General features: G+C 35.2%; 1 protein-coding gene across 1 annotated transcript; it reads left to right on the top strand.

The window, feature by feature from the left end:
• The first annotated feature begins 394 nt into the window (after positions 1–394).
• LOC100377076 (2-Hydroxyacid oxidase 1-like) lies at positions 395–14,765 on the top strand. The gene is made up of 9 exons (XM_006816572.3): positions 395–495; positions 5,904–6,057; positions 8,858–9,004; positions 9,376–9,527; positions 10,326–10,627; positions 11,369–11,548; positions 11,845–12,003; positions 12,532–12,601; positions 13,119–14,765. The coding sequence occupies exons 2-9, from the start codon at positions 5,960–5,962 to the stop codon at positions 13,220–13,222; spliced, it is 1,212 nt and encodes a 403-aa protein (XP_006816635.2). The 5' UTR covers positions 395–495; positions 5,904–5,959; the 3' UTR covers positions 13,223–14,765.
• The last annotated feature ends 913 nt before the right edge of the window (positions 14,766–15,678 follow it).

Here is a 15,678-nt window from a genome sequence, read left to right as displayed (position 1 = left end):
CATGCGTTTCTTTAAATAGACAGGTATCATGTTGTTGTGTTTTAATTAGATAAACAAAATCACGTATCATTTATAGGATTCATGTAGCTTTAAGCAATCAATTTTAGTTTTTTGATCGTAATTTAAATATAAAAATTATTTTTTTCCTTTTCCATTTGACCCATCGACCCATGATTACCTAATAGTTGTTATGGGCCGTGTCAACAGACGGTGTTGCTCATTATATGAACATATTACACGAATTTTATTTCAAGCCAAAACATGGGCCATCGACACTATAGCTAGCAAAACGCATATTTAGTAGACTATTGAGTGTTAGACACAATTAAATTTGCATAAGCATTGAGTTGACGCAACGAAGTTGAACTCTTGTAAATGAACTTACTTATTGAAGGGGTAAAGGTCAAACCTTCAAAACATTGTGATTTATATCGCTGTTCGAGTGCGTGTAATCAAACGACGCTAACTACACAGTGAATGTTGACAAAAGTTCAGGTAAGTCTGCGCGCGCTCTATAGTGTTTAGCAAAGAAATTACTACAGTAACTGTTCAGTCTCAATCTATGCAACTTTCTGGTTCAGGCTATTCCGTGTTGTATGTGTAGTTTTACGGCTAATTATTCTAAGGTTTTCCGAGTTGGAAAAGGTCGATACTCTCGCTCAGATACACCTACAGAGCGGTCAAAAGGTCACTGTTAACAGCTTTTTACGGTGCATGTAATATGGTTATCTAACATACCAATTATAAGTCAAGTTGTTTGTCTGGACACGGCTTGTTTTGGTCTATGGGACACACATGCTAAAGTGTTGTCTTGACTGCATGCTATTCTACGTACAAACAGCAGCATGTCAGCCCACTTGTGTACTATGCCTTTACAAATCATTCAACACGTTTTCAAGACGCATATATTTACAATGGCGGTCAGCATGCATTTTACTGGTTCCAGGTGTGTGGAACTAGCTAGGCATAGCACAGACCGTGTAAAGGCAAGGTCACCTACAGTAAGACATCCATGTACACCCAACATTATATAAACGTTAAAATAGTAAATAAGTAACATTTACAATATATATAAAGTCTACCATTGCGACTGTGATAGTGATCCGTAAAGTAACCAAATGTCCTATAAATCATGGTAGCATACCAGGTTCACCAGAGGTCGTGCGTCCATTCCATATTTACATTCTGCAGCCACGTGGCTTTATTTATGATACCAATCCACCTACCCTTGGGTTTTAAGGGTGATTTCAAATAAAATATTTAGGAGCACTTAAGAGTTTTTACACTTTACAGATGAAGCAAATTCCATTTTATATTTTTATAATATATTTGATAATTTGTGTTTAACAATCTAAATTGGAAATTGCGTACTAATTACGACATTTAATGTGAAAATATGATTATACGATTACCAAAAAATAGATGTACAAATCACGAACGAATAAAATAGCTGATTACGTTTTACACCTTGCTCTTGTCTACGAATTCACGTTTTTTATTTATTTGAATTACATTATTGCGAAAATAAAAACAATTGTTTACAGATTACGAAATACCCATTGCCGACCCTCATAACAGTAATATCAAATAATTTCTAGTTATTGTTCTCAACGTCTGAATTATTATCATCATAATCATTCAACGTCATCGTCCTCTTACCCCGCCACCTTTTCCTCTCCTCCCTATTTCTTTCCCTCTTCCTATTGTCATCTTTATTAACACAGTTTCCCTCCCAGACTGTATGGCATAGAGAAGGACAATGAAATTACATACCACTAAAGAGCCTATGTAAGAACTATTCAGAGAACATTCTGGTCAGACGAATCCGAATGTTCATACGTATGGATGGTGAGGTTAACATATTACTTAAGATAACAAGGCAAGACATGTAACAGAATATGATTTTATGGAAATATATCTACATCACAATCAGTAAAATAGTTTTTGAAATCTGATCAAAGGGAGAGTTTTTTATATGGCATGTTCAGACCAACAAAATTTATGATAGATTGCTCTATTATGAGCAAATGGAACTGTTGTTTTATCATCCATGTAAGTTGTCTCGTTTCTGCTACAGAGAACAGAAACAGAAACAAATTCAACTTTAGTGACTGTCGGGTTTACTTGCAACCCTAAACTGAATCATTATACACAAAATAACATGCTATTCTAGCATTCTTAAGGTAGAGATGCAGTTTATTTTGCAAATTTGGACAAATTTCACTTTTTTTATTTTTTGTGGCATTGTATGAACATCTGTATTCTGTGAAAATTTTAAATTAAAATCATTAGTTAAATCCAATGGCGATGTAAATCAGCATATATTTTTACTTAACTATAAAATATGCAAATAAGCAATTATCTCGGCTTCTTTTTAGTGCACATCCCAGAACTTAGAAAAATAGCTCCTAGACGCTTTGACCTTTTCTTTTGAAATTTTCACAAATAATTGACAGTGTGTTTTTCTTCAAAACGCCGTCGGGGTATTTTTTTTGGTTGAACAATGTTACAATAATCGTATAGACAACTAGCCTGGGTGTTAATTTATGCATATACTTGAATTAGTGAAATTTGAGCTGCTGTCCAGCCAAATTGACAACTGGTAGACAGTTTTCAAGACGGCACTTTCTTCATAGTAAACAGATGTACCCGTAAACCAATTTTGACAGGAAACTGAGGCATGGTTTAGAAGCTATTTTTTAAAATCACTTTTGACCAAAAAAACACATTTTTGTGCATATTGCAAAATACAGTGTTCATAAAACAAATCATACAATAAGCTTTCCGAAAATATATAGTTTTGTGGACAAGGGAGGTCATCTTTGTTGTCTAATTATCTAATTAAAATACCTGTCAGGTAAACTGCATCTCTACCTTAAGGTAGAAATCTACTCTCAATATTTGAGAAAGTTGGTCATGAATCGCATGACAATGCCCATTGGTTTATTATGTAAAATCATGAAGCTGTTGTCTAATGGTACCATAAAAGTGACATATTTTGAGAAACTTGTCCTAATATTTTTCAAAAAGTGCTGTTTTTAGAACGATTCCAAAGAGCACTTTTTAAAACCCAGATTTTTAAAATAATTCAGGAAAACAAAAAGTAACCCATTATTCACATTGTCACCAGGCTACAATTTGAGATACGGCATAATATTTCTGCCATACGAACCTACGGTAAAAGAACTATAATACTACCAAAATGGTCACTGTCTTCTAAATTCAACCATAATTTTCTCGATGAAGATGATGAACCATGATGATGAACTTTTTTGAGTCAATACTCTAATTTCTTTGAAATGGATACATTCTGGGTAATTCATAAGTAGGCTTCTACCTTACATTAAATCATGATGCATACAATAACATGTTATTCTTGCAACCCTAAATTAAATCATGATGCACACAGTAACAGGCTATTCTTGCAACCCTAAATTAAATCATGATGCACACAGTAACAGGCTACTCTTGCAACCCTAAATTAAATCATGATGCATACAATAACATGTTATTCTTGCAACCCTAAATTAAATCATGCTGCACACAATAACAGGCTATTCTTGCAACCCTAAATTACATCATGATGCACACAGTAACAGGCTATTCTTGCAACCCTAAATTAAATCATGATGCACACAGTAACAGGCTATTCTTGCAACCCTAAATTAAATCATGATGCACACAGTAACAGGCTACTCTTGCAACCCTAAATTAAATCATGATGCATACAATAACATGTTATTCTTGCAACCCTAAATTAAATCATGCTGCACACAATAACAGGCTATTCTTGCAACCCTAAATTACATCATGATGCACACAGTAACAGGCTATTCATCCAACCCTAAATTAAATCATGATGCACACAGTAACAGGCTATTCTTGCAACCCTAAATTAAATCATGATGCACACAGTAACAGGCTATTCTTGCAACCCTAAATTAAATCATGATGCACACAATAACAGGCTATTCTCGCAACCCTAAATTAAATCATGATGCACACAGTAACAGGCTATTCTTGCAACCCTAAATTAAATCATGATGCACACAGTAACATGCTATTCTTGCAACCCTAAATTAAATCATGATGCACACAGTAACAGGCTATTCTTGCAACCCTAAATTAAATCATGATGCACAGAGTAACAAGCTATTCTTGCAACCCTAAATTACATCATGATGCACACAGTAACATGCTATTCTTGCAACCCTAAATTAAATCATGATGCACACAGTAACAGGCTATTCATCCAACCCTAAATTAAATCATGATGCACACAGTAACAGGCTATTCTTGCAACCCTAAATTAAATCATGATGCACACAATAACAGGCTATTCTTGCAACCCTAAATTAAATCATGATGCACACAGTAACATGCTATTCTTGCAACCCTAAATTAAATCATGATGCACACAGTAACATGCTATTCTTGCAACCCTAAATTAAATCATAATGCACACAGTAACAGGCTATTCTTGCAACCCTAAATTAAATCATGATGCACACAGTAACAGGCTATTCTTGCAACCCTAAATTACATCATGATGCACACAGTAACATGCTATTCTTGCAACCCTAAATTAAATCATGATGCACATAGTAACAGGCTATTCTTGCAACCCTAAATTACATCATGATGCACACAGTAACATGCTATTCTTGCAACCATCAATTAAATCATGATACACACAGTAACAGGCTATTCTTGCAACCCTAAATTAAATCATGATTTAGAAAATAACAAGTTATTCTTGCAACCCTAAATTAAATCATGATGCACGCTATAACAGGTTATTCTTGCAACCCTAAATTAAATCATGATGCACACAATAACAGGCTATTCTTGCAACCCTAAATTAAATCATGATGCACACAATAACAGGCTATTCTTGCAACCCTAAATTAAATCATGATGCACACAGTAACATGCTATTCTTGCAACCCTAAATTAAATCATGATGCACACAATAACAGGCTATTCTTGCAACCCTAAATTAAATCATGATGCACACAGTAACAGGCTATTCTTGCAACCCTAAATTAAATCATGATGCACACAATAACAGGCTATTCTTGCAACCCTAAATTAAATCATGCTGCACACAATAACAGGCTATTCTTGCAACCCTAAATTAAATCATGATGCACACAATAACAGGCTATTCTTACACCCCTAAATTAAATCATGATGCACACAGTAACAGGCTATTCTTGCAACCCTAAATTAAATCATGATGCACACAGTAACAGGCTATTCTTGCAACCCTAAATTAAATCATGATGCACACAGTAACAGGCTATTCTTGCAACCCTAAATTAAATCATGATGCACACAGTAACAGGCTATTCTTGCAACCCTAAATTAAATCATGATGCACACAGTAACAGGCTATTCTTGCAACCCTAAATTAAATCATGATGCACACAATAACAGGCTATTCTTGCAAACCTAAATTAAATCATGATGCACACAGTAACAGGCTATTCTTGCAACCCTAAATTAAATTGTGACGCACACTGAAAAAGGTTTTTCTTGCATCCCTTGTTTTCTCTTTTTGTAGTTCTTCGTTATTTTTATTATTGTTTGTATTGTATTTTTTTTTTAATTTTCGTTTATTGTCATGTATCGATTTTCATCCTAATGGATGTTAAGTGATTAAAGATTACAGGCCGTGGATTAACTAATTATTAATTACATCACATAAGCTCGCCTGGTTTTGTGCCCAGTTGATGTCAAATGGTTAGATAACCGCAGACAAACAAATCAAACGTACTCGTAGAGTATTGTACAGTACTTGGAAAAAATTCTGTTTGTTACTATGGGAATGTAGATATGCAAGAACTGAGATTGTGAAAGATAAATTACTCCCTTAATTGTATTAATCTTAATATCTTCAGTATAAAAAGAAGACCATGTGAAAAGTGTGAGTTGACCAACAAACCAAACGGCAAAGATGGATATCGTTCTGGGGATAGCTGTGACGCTTGTAGTAGCGATAGCAGTACAACTAATACTAGTATGGAGAAAGAAAAGGATGTTCGCTAAAATGATGTAGGTACTCAGTATCATAATCAAGTCGTACTGTTTGAAACTCGTGTGAGTGTTGTGGTATTGCAAATCAAAGTGATATTCTAAATAACAACTTTTTGTAACACACTAGTCTGAAAAAAATCGTAGTGTAAATGGTAACACACTATTCTGAACAGACTCGTAGTGTAAATGGTAACATACTAGTCTGAACAGACTCGTGTAAATAGTAACATACTAGTCTGAAAAGACTGGTGTAAATAGTAACATACTAGTCTGAACAGACTCGTAGTGTAAATGGTAACATATTAGTCTGAAAAGACTCGTGTAAATAGTAACATACTAGTCTGAACAGACTCGTAGTGTAAATGGTAACATATTAGTCTGAAAAGACGTGTAAATAGTAACATACTAGTCGGGACAGACTCGTGTAAATAGTAACATACTAGTCTGAAAAGACTCGTGTAAATAGTAACAAACTAGTCGGAACAGCTTCGTAGTGTAATTAGTAACAAACTAGTCGGACCAGTCTCGCAGTGTGAATGGTAACACACTAGTCTGAAAAGACTCGTGTAAATAGTAACATACTAGTCTGAAAAGACTCATAGTATGAATATTATCATGCTAGTCTTGTAGTGTAAATAGTAACACACTAGTCTGAAAAAACTTGTAGTGTAAATGGTAACATATTAGTCTGAAAAGACTCGTGTAAATGGTAACATACTAGTCTGAAAATACTCGTGTAAATGGTAACATACTAGTCTGAACAGACTCATAGTATGAATATTATCATGCTAGTCTTGTAGTGTAAATAGTAACACACTAGTCTGAAAAAACTCGTAGTGTAAATGGTAACACACTAGTCTAAAAAGACTCGTGTAAATAGTAACATACTAGTCGGGACAGACTCGTGTAAATAGTAACATACTAGTCGGGACAGACTCGTGTATATAGTAACACACTACTCTGAAAAGACTCGTGTAAATAGTAACATACTAGTCGGAACAGACTCGTGTAAATAGTAACATACTAGTCGGGACAGACTCGTATAAATAGTAACATACTAGTCTGAAAAGACTCGTGTAAATAGTAACATACTAGTCTGAAAAGACTCGTGTAAATAGTAACATACTAGTCTGAAAAGACTCGTGTAAATAGTAACATACTAGTCTGAAAAAACTCGTAGTGTAAATGGTAACATATTAGTCTGAAAAGACTCGTGTAAATAGTAACACACTAGTCTGAAAAGACTCGTGTAAATAGTAACATACTAGTCGGAACAGACTCGTATAAATGGTAACATACTAGTCTGAAAAGACTCGTGTAAATAGTAACATACTAGTCTGAAAAGACTCGTGTAAATAGTAACATACTAGTCGGGACAGACTCGTATAAATAGTAACATACTAGTCGGGACAGACTCATGTAAATAGTAATATACTAGTCTGAAAAGACTGGTGTAAATAGTAACATACTAGTCTGAAAAGACTCGTGTAAATAGTAACATACTAGTCGGGACAGACTCGTGTAAATAGTAACATACTAGACGGGACAGACTCATGTAAATAGTAACATACTAGTCTGAAAAGACTGGTGTAAATAGTAACATACTAGTCTGAAAAGACTCGTGTAAATAGTAACATACTAGTCTGAACAGACTCGTAGTGTAAATAGTAACACACTAGTCGGACCAGACTCTTAATGTAAATGGTAACATACTAATCGGACCAGACTCGTAATGTAAATGGTAACATACTAGTCGGACCAGACTCGTAATGTAAATGGTAACATACTAGTCGGACCAGTCTCGCAGTGTAAATGGTAACACACTAGTCTGAAAATACTCGTGTAAATGGTAAAACTCTAGTGTGAAAGGAATCGTAGTGTAAATGGTAAACTCTAGTGTGAAAGGAATCGTAGTATAAATATTAGCACGCTAGTCTTGTAGTGTAAATAGTAACACACTAGTCTGAAAAAACTCGTAGTGTAAATGGTAACATATTAGTCTGAAAATACTCGTGTAAATGGTAAAACTCTAGTGTGAAAGGAATCGTAGTGTAAATGGTAAACTCTAGTGTGAAAGGAATCGTAGTATAAATATTAGCACGCTAGTCTTGTAGTGTAATGGTAGCACACCAGTCTGAAAAGAGTCGTGATGTAAATAGTAGCACACCAGTCTGAAAAGGCAACGTAGAGCATATTGAAACTAGAATATGCAATCAAATGTGGCGCAAAGGCCATTATTGATCTAACCATGGCGGACGCATGATGGATTCGTTACCAGAGGCAGTGAGTATCGCTACATGACTGCAAATGCTACTCCTATTATTTTAACACTTAGATTAGGATTCCGAAATGTGAATAGAAACCCTGGAGCGAACCTTCTTAACAATAATTGATATACAATTATACAAAGATTTTGCCTCGACGTATTTTACAGTACCCACACATGTAGTGGCGCTCGAGACCGAGTTTATTTCAACCCACTTTTGAAAATCATTTGTGAGCAGATTAACCCGATCTCGACCTGGTTTAGTTTAGCTCAGAATGAAAGGACTGGTCTGACTTCGAATTTCACGTTCAATCCCAAGTTGAGACACGCGTGAACAAGAACTCGGGGTTAAAACAACGCCATCTATCGGCGTCCCAAATTATTTCGGCAGTATAGGTAGTATAGTATTGGTTACAGAAAGCAAGAAAAAAAACTTTAAAATGTTTAAACACAAAATAATATATATTTGGTATAATTTGTATTTTGTTAACTACTCCCTAGCAATAACATTCTAACGACGCTGTTTTGGTTTTTTTATATATTGGTCTAAAGGCATCGCCATCTGAAGAAAGGTCTATTCAGTATCGAGGAATACCAGGAATATGCTAGAAAGCGCCTCCCACGGTCAACCTTTGATTATTTCACTGATGGGGCTGGTAATCAAAGTACTCAACAAGATAATGAGACCGCTTTCAAGAGGTATGATATGGTTATTTTACGGTCAGATTCAAAGGGCGGTAGTCGTCGCCTGCGCATCACCTAAACAATTACCTAATTAAAATTCGGTAATGTCTCAGTTTGTACTCCTTGATCTGTGCAAGTCAAAGTCGTCATCTTTGTTTATATGAGACCCATATCTCGCGCATACATGTCGAAACGACCGCTCCTTAAAGGGCGGTGGTCGTCGCGCCTCGTCCTAATCGATATGGGGCCCCGGGTATGGGACTCATATCGACATATACAACGCGTGTAAAATACGTTGTTTATTTACATGGAATTCGGACACGCGCTGCGCGACGACCACGGCCCTTTAAACATACACTAATCACAGCTACTGCTTGTCTTTACAGATATCGTCTGCGTCAGAGAGTATTAAAGAACATCGCCGCTCCAGACATGTCAACAACGCTCCTTGACAGTCACGTGACGCTTCCGATAGGACTCGGACCCGTTCTCAGAAAAAGTTGGGCGTGGCCGAAGGGTGACTTGTGCTCTGCCAGGGGTCAGTAATTACAACAGGAATATTATAATACGTGGTGGTCATTTTCAATCAAATACTGAGTTGTTTAATTGTTAAAAAATTCTGATTGAGTCAGAAATAAGTGCGTTCTTCTCACCCAGATCAAATCTTAAAACGCATACTTGCCACCATAATGTTTGTTAGTAGAGCACGGGGAGTTGTGGAAAAGGCATCGTGTTTATCAGCACAAAACTCGAGCATTCGTAGTGTGCGACCACCTCTCTGAATGAAATGAACAACTATTACTTAGTGGGTAAGATTTGACCTGGCTTACAGATGGTGATGCCATTGTAATGTATGGTATGATCGACGATATCACTGTTATGTCCTGTATAGATATATATATATGTCAATAAAATAGTCACTGTAAGCTAATCATTCTACCACGACGGAAACAAAGAGAAAAAGTTCAATACAGGTTAATGAGTTATCATCAACTATAACGTTGTGTGTGTGTCTATTAATATGTTTAATTATGCAAACTTACGTTCGCTTTGACTTTCTGGTACGTCGTAATAATCAAAAGCGCATGCGTATGATGTAATATTTTATCATATACATTTTGTAAATGAGAAACGCAACAGAGTAAACATTTCATAATCATTATTCATATTTCTTCCAAAACAAAAACAAAATATTTAGCCGTGTTCGTACACCTGCCTTTATGAAGTGTAGAGCATGTTGCGGTCTGTGTGGTTACAAACCGTCGATAGAGGGCGCAGCACATCAGGCTCGTGTGACTACGTAAAACTAACACCCTATCTGCTTATGCTCCTACAGCTGCCGGTGAATATGGTATTTGCGAGATCGTTCCATGCTACTCTGAGCAAAGCTTGGAGGAAATTGCCAGAGTTAACACCGAAAGTATTAAATGGTTACAGATCTACTTGTCCAAACAAGCCTATCATAAAGAGCTGATACGACGCGCAGAGGCTGCTGGGTACAAGGCAATTGTAGTGACGGTTGACGGTCACTGGAAACGCATCGTGTATTCTGATTGGCGGAATATGATATTCAAACACATGTTGAAAACAACCCATGGCAATTTTAACGGAGATAATTTCATTAAAGCTTACAGTCAGGTAAGCCTTTTTTGTTTTGCTCTCACTTTCAGTTTAAAAGAACCTATGGCTATAATTTGGGTAGTACCCGAAGGCCATGGGATCAGTCGAAGAGAGGTACTAAGGAAAAAAACTACAGTCGCGGTATATTGTTAATTTCTTACCACGTGGAAATGCCTCTAGTTATTAGCTTAGTACTGATTGGTCATGTGGGGATGTTGTCCCGTCTTATAGTAGTTGGCTTATGGTGCATATGCTGTTATTGATAAGTATGGCTCATAGCAATACATTTGACAAATCGTTTTCTATTTTTTGTAATTCCAGGGGTACTGTATTTACAAATTCCTGGTAATTTGGTTTCTGGTTCAAATGACAAATTTAGATTAATATTTTTTTATGATATCTTTCAATGACAATAGTCGTTTAGTGATATAGGTCCTGAGAAATTCTCTGATGATAGTTGTAGCTAGATACACAACTGACGATTTTAGTGATCTTTTAGTGATTTTTTAAATTAAAATTCCACTTTTCACGATAATTATTGAAGATGTTGATTTTTTTCTGCAAGCCAGTTGATTTTCTACACACATCAGCGCTGTGATATTGTGATTATTCAACGTGGCTGGTTCCAACGGTTCTGATGAATTGCTTATATTATTAATAAACAAGTTAAACAGAATTGGGGTAATTACGCACCCCTGATTTACCCTTTCTTAAAATTGAATATTTTTTTTTATTATTTACATCACTGTTATGACTTAGCACGTGGTAGAGCATGCGAGTTGGGACGACATACAAGAAGTGACCAAGATTACAAATTTACCCATAATTCTAAAGGGCATAATGGAACCAGAAGATGCGTTATTGGCAATCAAATATGGCGCAAAGGCCATTATCGTATCTAACCATGGCGGACGTATGATGGATTCGTTACCAGGGGCAGTGAGTATCGTTACATAACTGCAAATGCTACACCTGTTATTTTTACACTTAGATTAAGATTTCGATATGTGAATAGAAACCCTGGAGCGAAACTGCTTAATAATAATTGATATACAATTGTGCACAGATTTTGCATTATTTCAATTATACTGCCAATAAACGTTAATAATAAAACATCTCCAGAGATTTACTTAAGATGTTAGTTATAGATTGCTCTCTAGCGTACTCTATCCTTGTTTTCAAATTGAATGTTTGTACATAGTATGTACTCATGACAATGTGTTACGTTCTTACAGTTGGACGTATTACCAAATATAGTGAAAGCTGTCAATGGTGAAATAGAAGTGTATCTAGATGGAGGTGTACGATATGGTGGTGATATCCTCAAAGCCTTGGCGTTGGGTGCTAAAGCCTGTTTCATAGGTAGACCATTGCTATATGGACTAAGTTACCAGGTACACTGTATATATGTATTATATATTAAATTACAATGTTTCTAACATGATATCAGAAAATATGACATTATTGAAATATAACTATGACGTTAGAATATAATTCCCGCTATAGGAATACATATTCAGGATTTATTGTCCATGGTTATAACAATAGAGCACATACCACTATTTTTGTTAGCAAAATGTGAAGTTAAGAGCTGATCATTCGAAAGTCTTGGAATGGTAGTTGATTTTGAAATTATTCGACATCGTATAAGAAAATTATGAAAAAAATGCCGCACGTAATTGAATGTGAATAGCAAACAAATTTACAGCAATATCATAGTAAAAAGAATGTAGTTCAAAACCAATGAAGTAAGGAAAACAATGATTCGCACAGTAGTTCCATTCTCAACTTGATTTTGTTATGGTCAACCCCTTTTATGATAATAGCTATTCTGTTGTTTACACTACATTGTACTCAACTACATAAACCTTACCCATAAGCCTCAATCAGTTAAACAAATCCTGTTTTACAAATCATTGCAGGGAGAGGAAGGTGTAAAACAAGTGCTAAATCTCTTGAAAGAGGATTTGGAGCGAGCTATGTTGTGTACAGGTAAGGTGAAATGTCCTTGGTACAATTTTGATCTTGAGTAGAAAAGTTTGAGGTGAAGATCTCTCAGAATGTATAAGTGTCATTCGTTTGGACAATTTCTCGAGATATAAGAGTCGGAAATGTCCTAAACAATGTCAAAACTGGCATTATTATTTCTAGAGTGAGATTATTTCATCACATCTCATATTTTTGTCTGGTGATATGGAATGAAAAAGTCGCAATTTAATATTATGAATGCTACATTGTTAAAGATTTTCAAAAAATTGACATATAATTTAGTGATTTACCAGGGTGGTATCAGTTATCCAAAATGGATGTTATCTCCCAGAATGCATTACGTATATTTGCAGTAACATGTCCAGCAGTACACAATTTGAAAATGGCTTGAACTGCCTTAAATGCGGGATGTGCCAAATGTGTTTTAGAGAATGCTTTGTAATTTTATTTGTTTTTTAAACCAAGAAAGATTCAGTGGAATAATAAAGTTATTATAATATTCGTATTCTTGTACATTCAGGTTGCAAGTCGATTTCACAGATCGGACCATCAGTAATATCGGAATACCAACTAGCGTGTTGCCATAGCAATTCAGCTGATCGTAAGACGCATTGTCGCAAATGATGGTTGGAAGACGATCCTTTCATTATGGATGGTTATACGAATCTGTTCAGTGTTCTTTTATTAGTGGACACAATTTTTCAATATGAACATTGCGTGTAGTCTATGGTTCATATGCATCTTTCATAACCATGTAGGTGATATGCGATGAAGATCTCACGAGAAGCGATATATCGCGTTTTGCAGGAGTTTGAAAGCGACCCCTTTCTTTGAGCATCAATTGAATTATTGCTGACCAATACACATTGCCACACAACGGAAGGAACGATTAGAAAGGTTCGATTACGTTGAAAAAAAATTTCACCGGATGCAAAAATGGACGTTGCACACCGTTTGCCAACAAGCCACTATACTGTCAGAGGTGAACACTAATCAGACTTTTGACAGACTCACTAATTTGCATAAGATTGTACAGAAATACAGGTTTTTATTGCAATTAAGTAATCATCTCGCAATCCGTGTGAAGATCTTCATTGCATATCACGCCACTATAGCTAAATCAAAAATTATTCTCATATACGTCTCATAAAAGTATTAAAACTTACTGGAATTGTCGACTTAAATATATAAATATATCCTTATCTTATAAACTCTTATTTAACATTATAATCTAAAATCGTGCTAAATGTAGAATCTATGTGTGATTCAGTGTAACAATAATCACATATATAATAGCTATTGTTCCGTCAGTATTCAATCGTATTAGTTCTGAGATTACGGAATTCATGGTGTAGATACAAGTGGAATACGTTGTACTTATATCGAATGAGAAATAATGTTGAATTAAATTCTGAATTCTTTTGTGATTATATCAAACTTCCTACGAATTATGAGATGTACAGTTATTGATGACGTAAATATTATGTGGTACTATTACATTCGAAAATGACATATTTTTGACTGTTTTCATTTTAATGATTGATTTTGGTAGGTCATATTAGGTGTAGCAGCGGCTTGGCCGTAGACTTGGTTATAGAATCTGACTGTACTAGATCGCTACTAGATTGGTAGAACGTTTCAATGAGCAATTTCCATTTAAAGGATTAAGTCAGTCAGTAAAAAAATGCAGATTGAATGTTTATTTATATTGAATGGAAGTTGAAATGGTATTATATCTTGTTAGTGGTTCTGTTTAGCACTGGAGAAATGCACCGGGCCGCTGCAAATGTTTCACTTATTGAGCTTTTCAGTACGCTCATAACCAAATTGAAAAAAAAGCAAAGCGTTTTTGGACACTTATTATTGCTTACATGTAGAATGGCGGTCAATACGACGCACATCAAATGGGGGCATGATATGTAAACTCATCCAAAATAAAAACGCTTCTCATCTGACACAACGCACAATAAAGTAGAATATTTGGAATCTTTCGAAATGGAACTATTACTCTAATGGTTACGTCGAGATATTGTTTATTTTATCCTCAGTCAAACATTTGTGATAAATAATCTTATTCTATTGTACAAAAATTGTAATATTTTGCGGATGTAATATTAAATATTCTATCGAATTCTGATGATAATAAATATATGATATTCAAAAATAATGAACTACGTATGAATCATTACTATGTGACACATCATTATTGTAGGTTGTGATTAGAACATGCATGGATATGGTTTGACCAAGATGTGTCAGTCAAGATTATATAGAATAGTGAATATGACACGCCCCTGCTCAGTAAGCTGTGATTAGATCATCGATATGAATGAAGGCTGACCAAGGTAAGTCGAACAAGATTAGATCGAATAGTGAATATTACACGCCCTTCTGCTTAGTAAGCATTGAGCTGACAGATGTTTTGTTTTTGTTGGAAATACGATTGGTTACAGCAGTAGATGCATACAAATATTCTATAACAGATGGCGCGATATTTGATGTCACTGTGAAAGTCGTTGCAATATTTTCATTTTGTTAATAAACAGTAATCGTTTAACAATTTTCTGGTGTGTTTATCTTTTGGAAATTTTTCAAAAAAATAAGGAATTTACTAAAGCTGGTATATAAAGATGCCATGCATGACTGGTACCTGTTGTAAATAATAGGAAATTGAACAGTTCATTATTTAGATTTGTTGATTTCGCCCACAGCATCTACGTTCAGCTTTACAACATGCTGACGTCATACATTACCCTGAGATTTAAATATAATATTCATTGGGTGAACAATATTAACCTGTTATGATTGAATGTATTCCAAAGCCTATCTGTGAAACCGGGTTGTTTAAAAAAGGAAATGTTTGACATTCATGTAAAATAATTAACTGGAAACAGAAATGAAATTAATGTGGGTTTCTTAACAAATACATTTTCCCTACGGCATAAACTATGTTTTATCTTTGTACACCCATATGTTATTTCATTTATCGCGCGGTTAACACGTACTTTGCTTAGTTGACATATCACTATTATACCATATAGGTGAGTAATTTAAAGTTTGCATAGAGTTACCGTTAGATT

This window comes from Saccoglossus kowalevskii, chromosome 11 (genome assembly GCF_978046115.1).
Source record: "Saccoglossus kowalevskii chromosome 11, keSacKowa6.1, whole genome shotgun sequence".
NCBI classification, from domain to species: Eukaryota; Metazoa; Hemichordata; class Enteropneusta; family Harrimaniidae; genus Saccoglossus; species Saccoglossus kowalevskii.
The sequence above is the reverse complement of the archived record's forward strand: the minus strand, read 5'-3'. Positions and strand labels throughout refer to the sequence as shown.

Coding starts and splice junctions, on each gene's coding strand:
- LOC100377076 (XM_006816572.3), top strand. CDS start 5,960: ATGGATATCGTTCTGGGGATAGCTGTGACGCTTGTAGTAGCGATAGCA. Junction 9,528..10,325: donor TGACTTGTGCTCTGCCAGGG/GTCAGTAATTAC, acceptor ATGCTCCTACAG/CTGCCGGTGAATATGGTATT. Junction 12,004..12,531: donor TATATGGACTAAGTTACCAG/GTACACTGTATA, acceptor AAATCATTGCAG/GGAGAGGAAGGTGTAAAACA.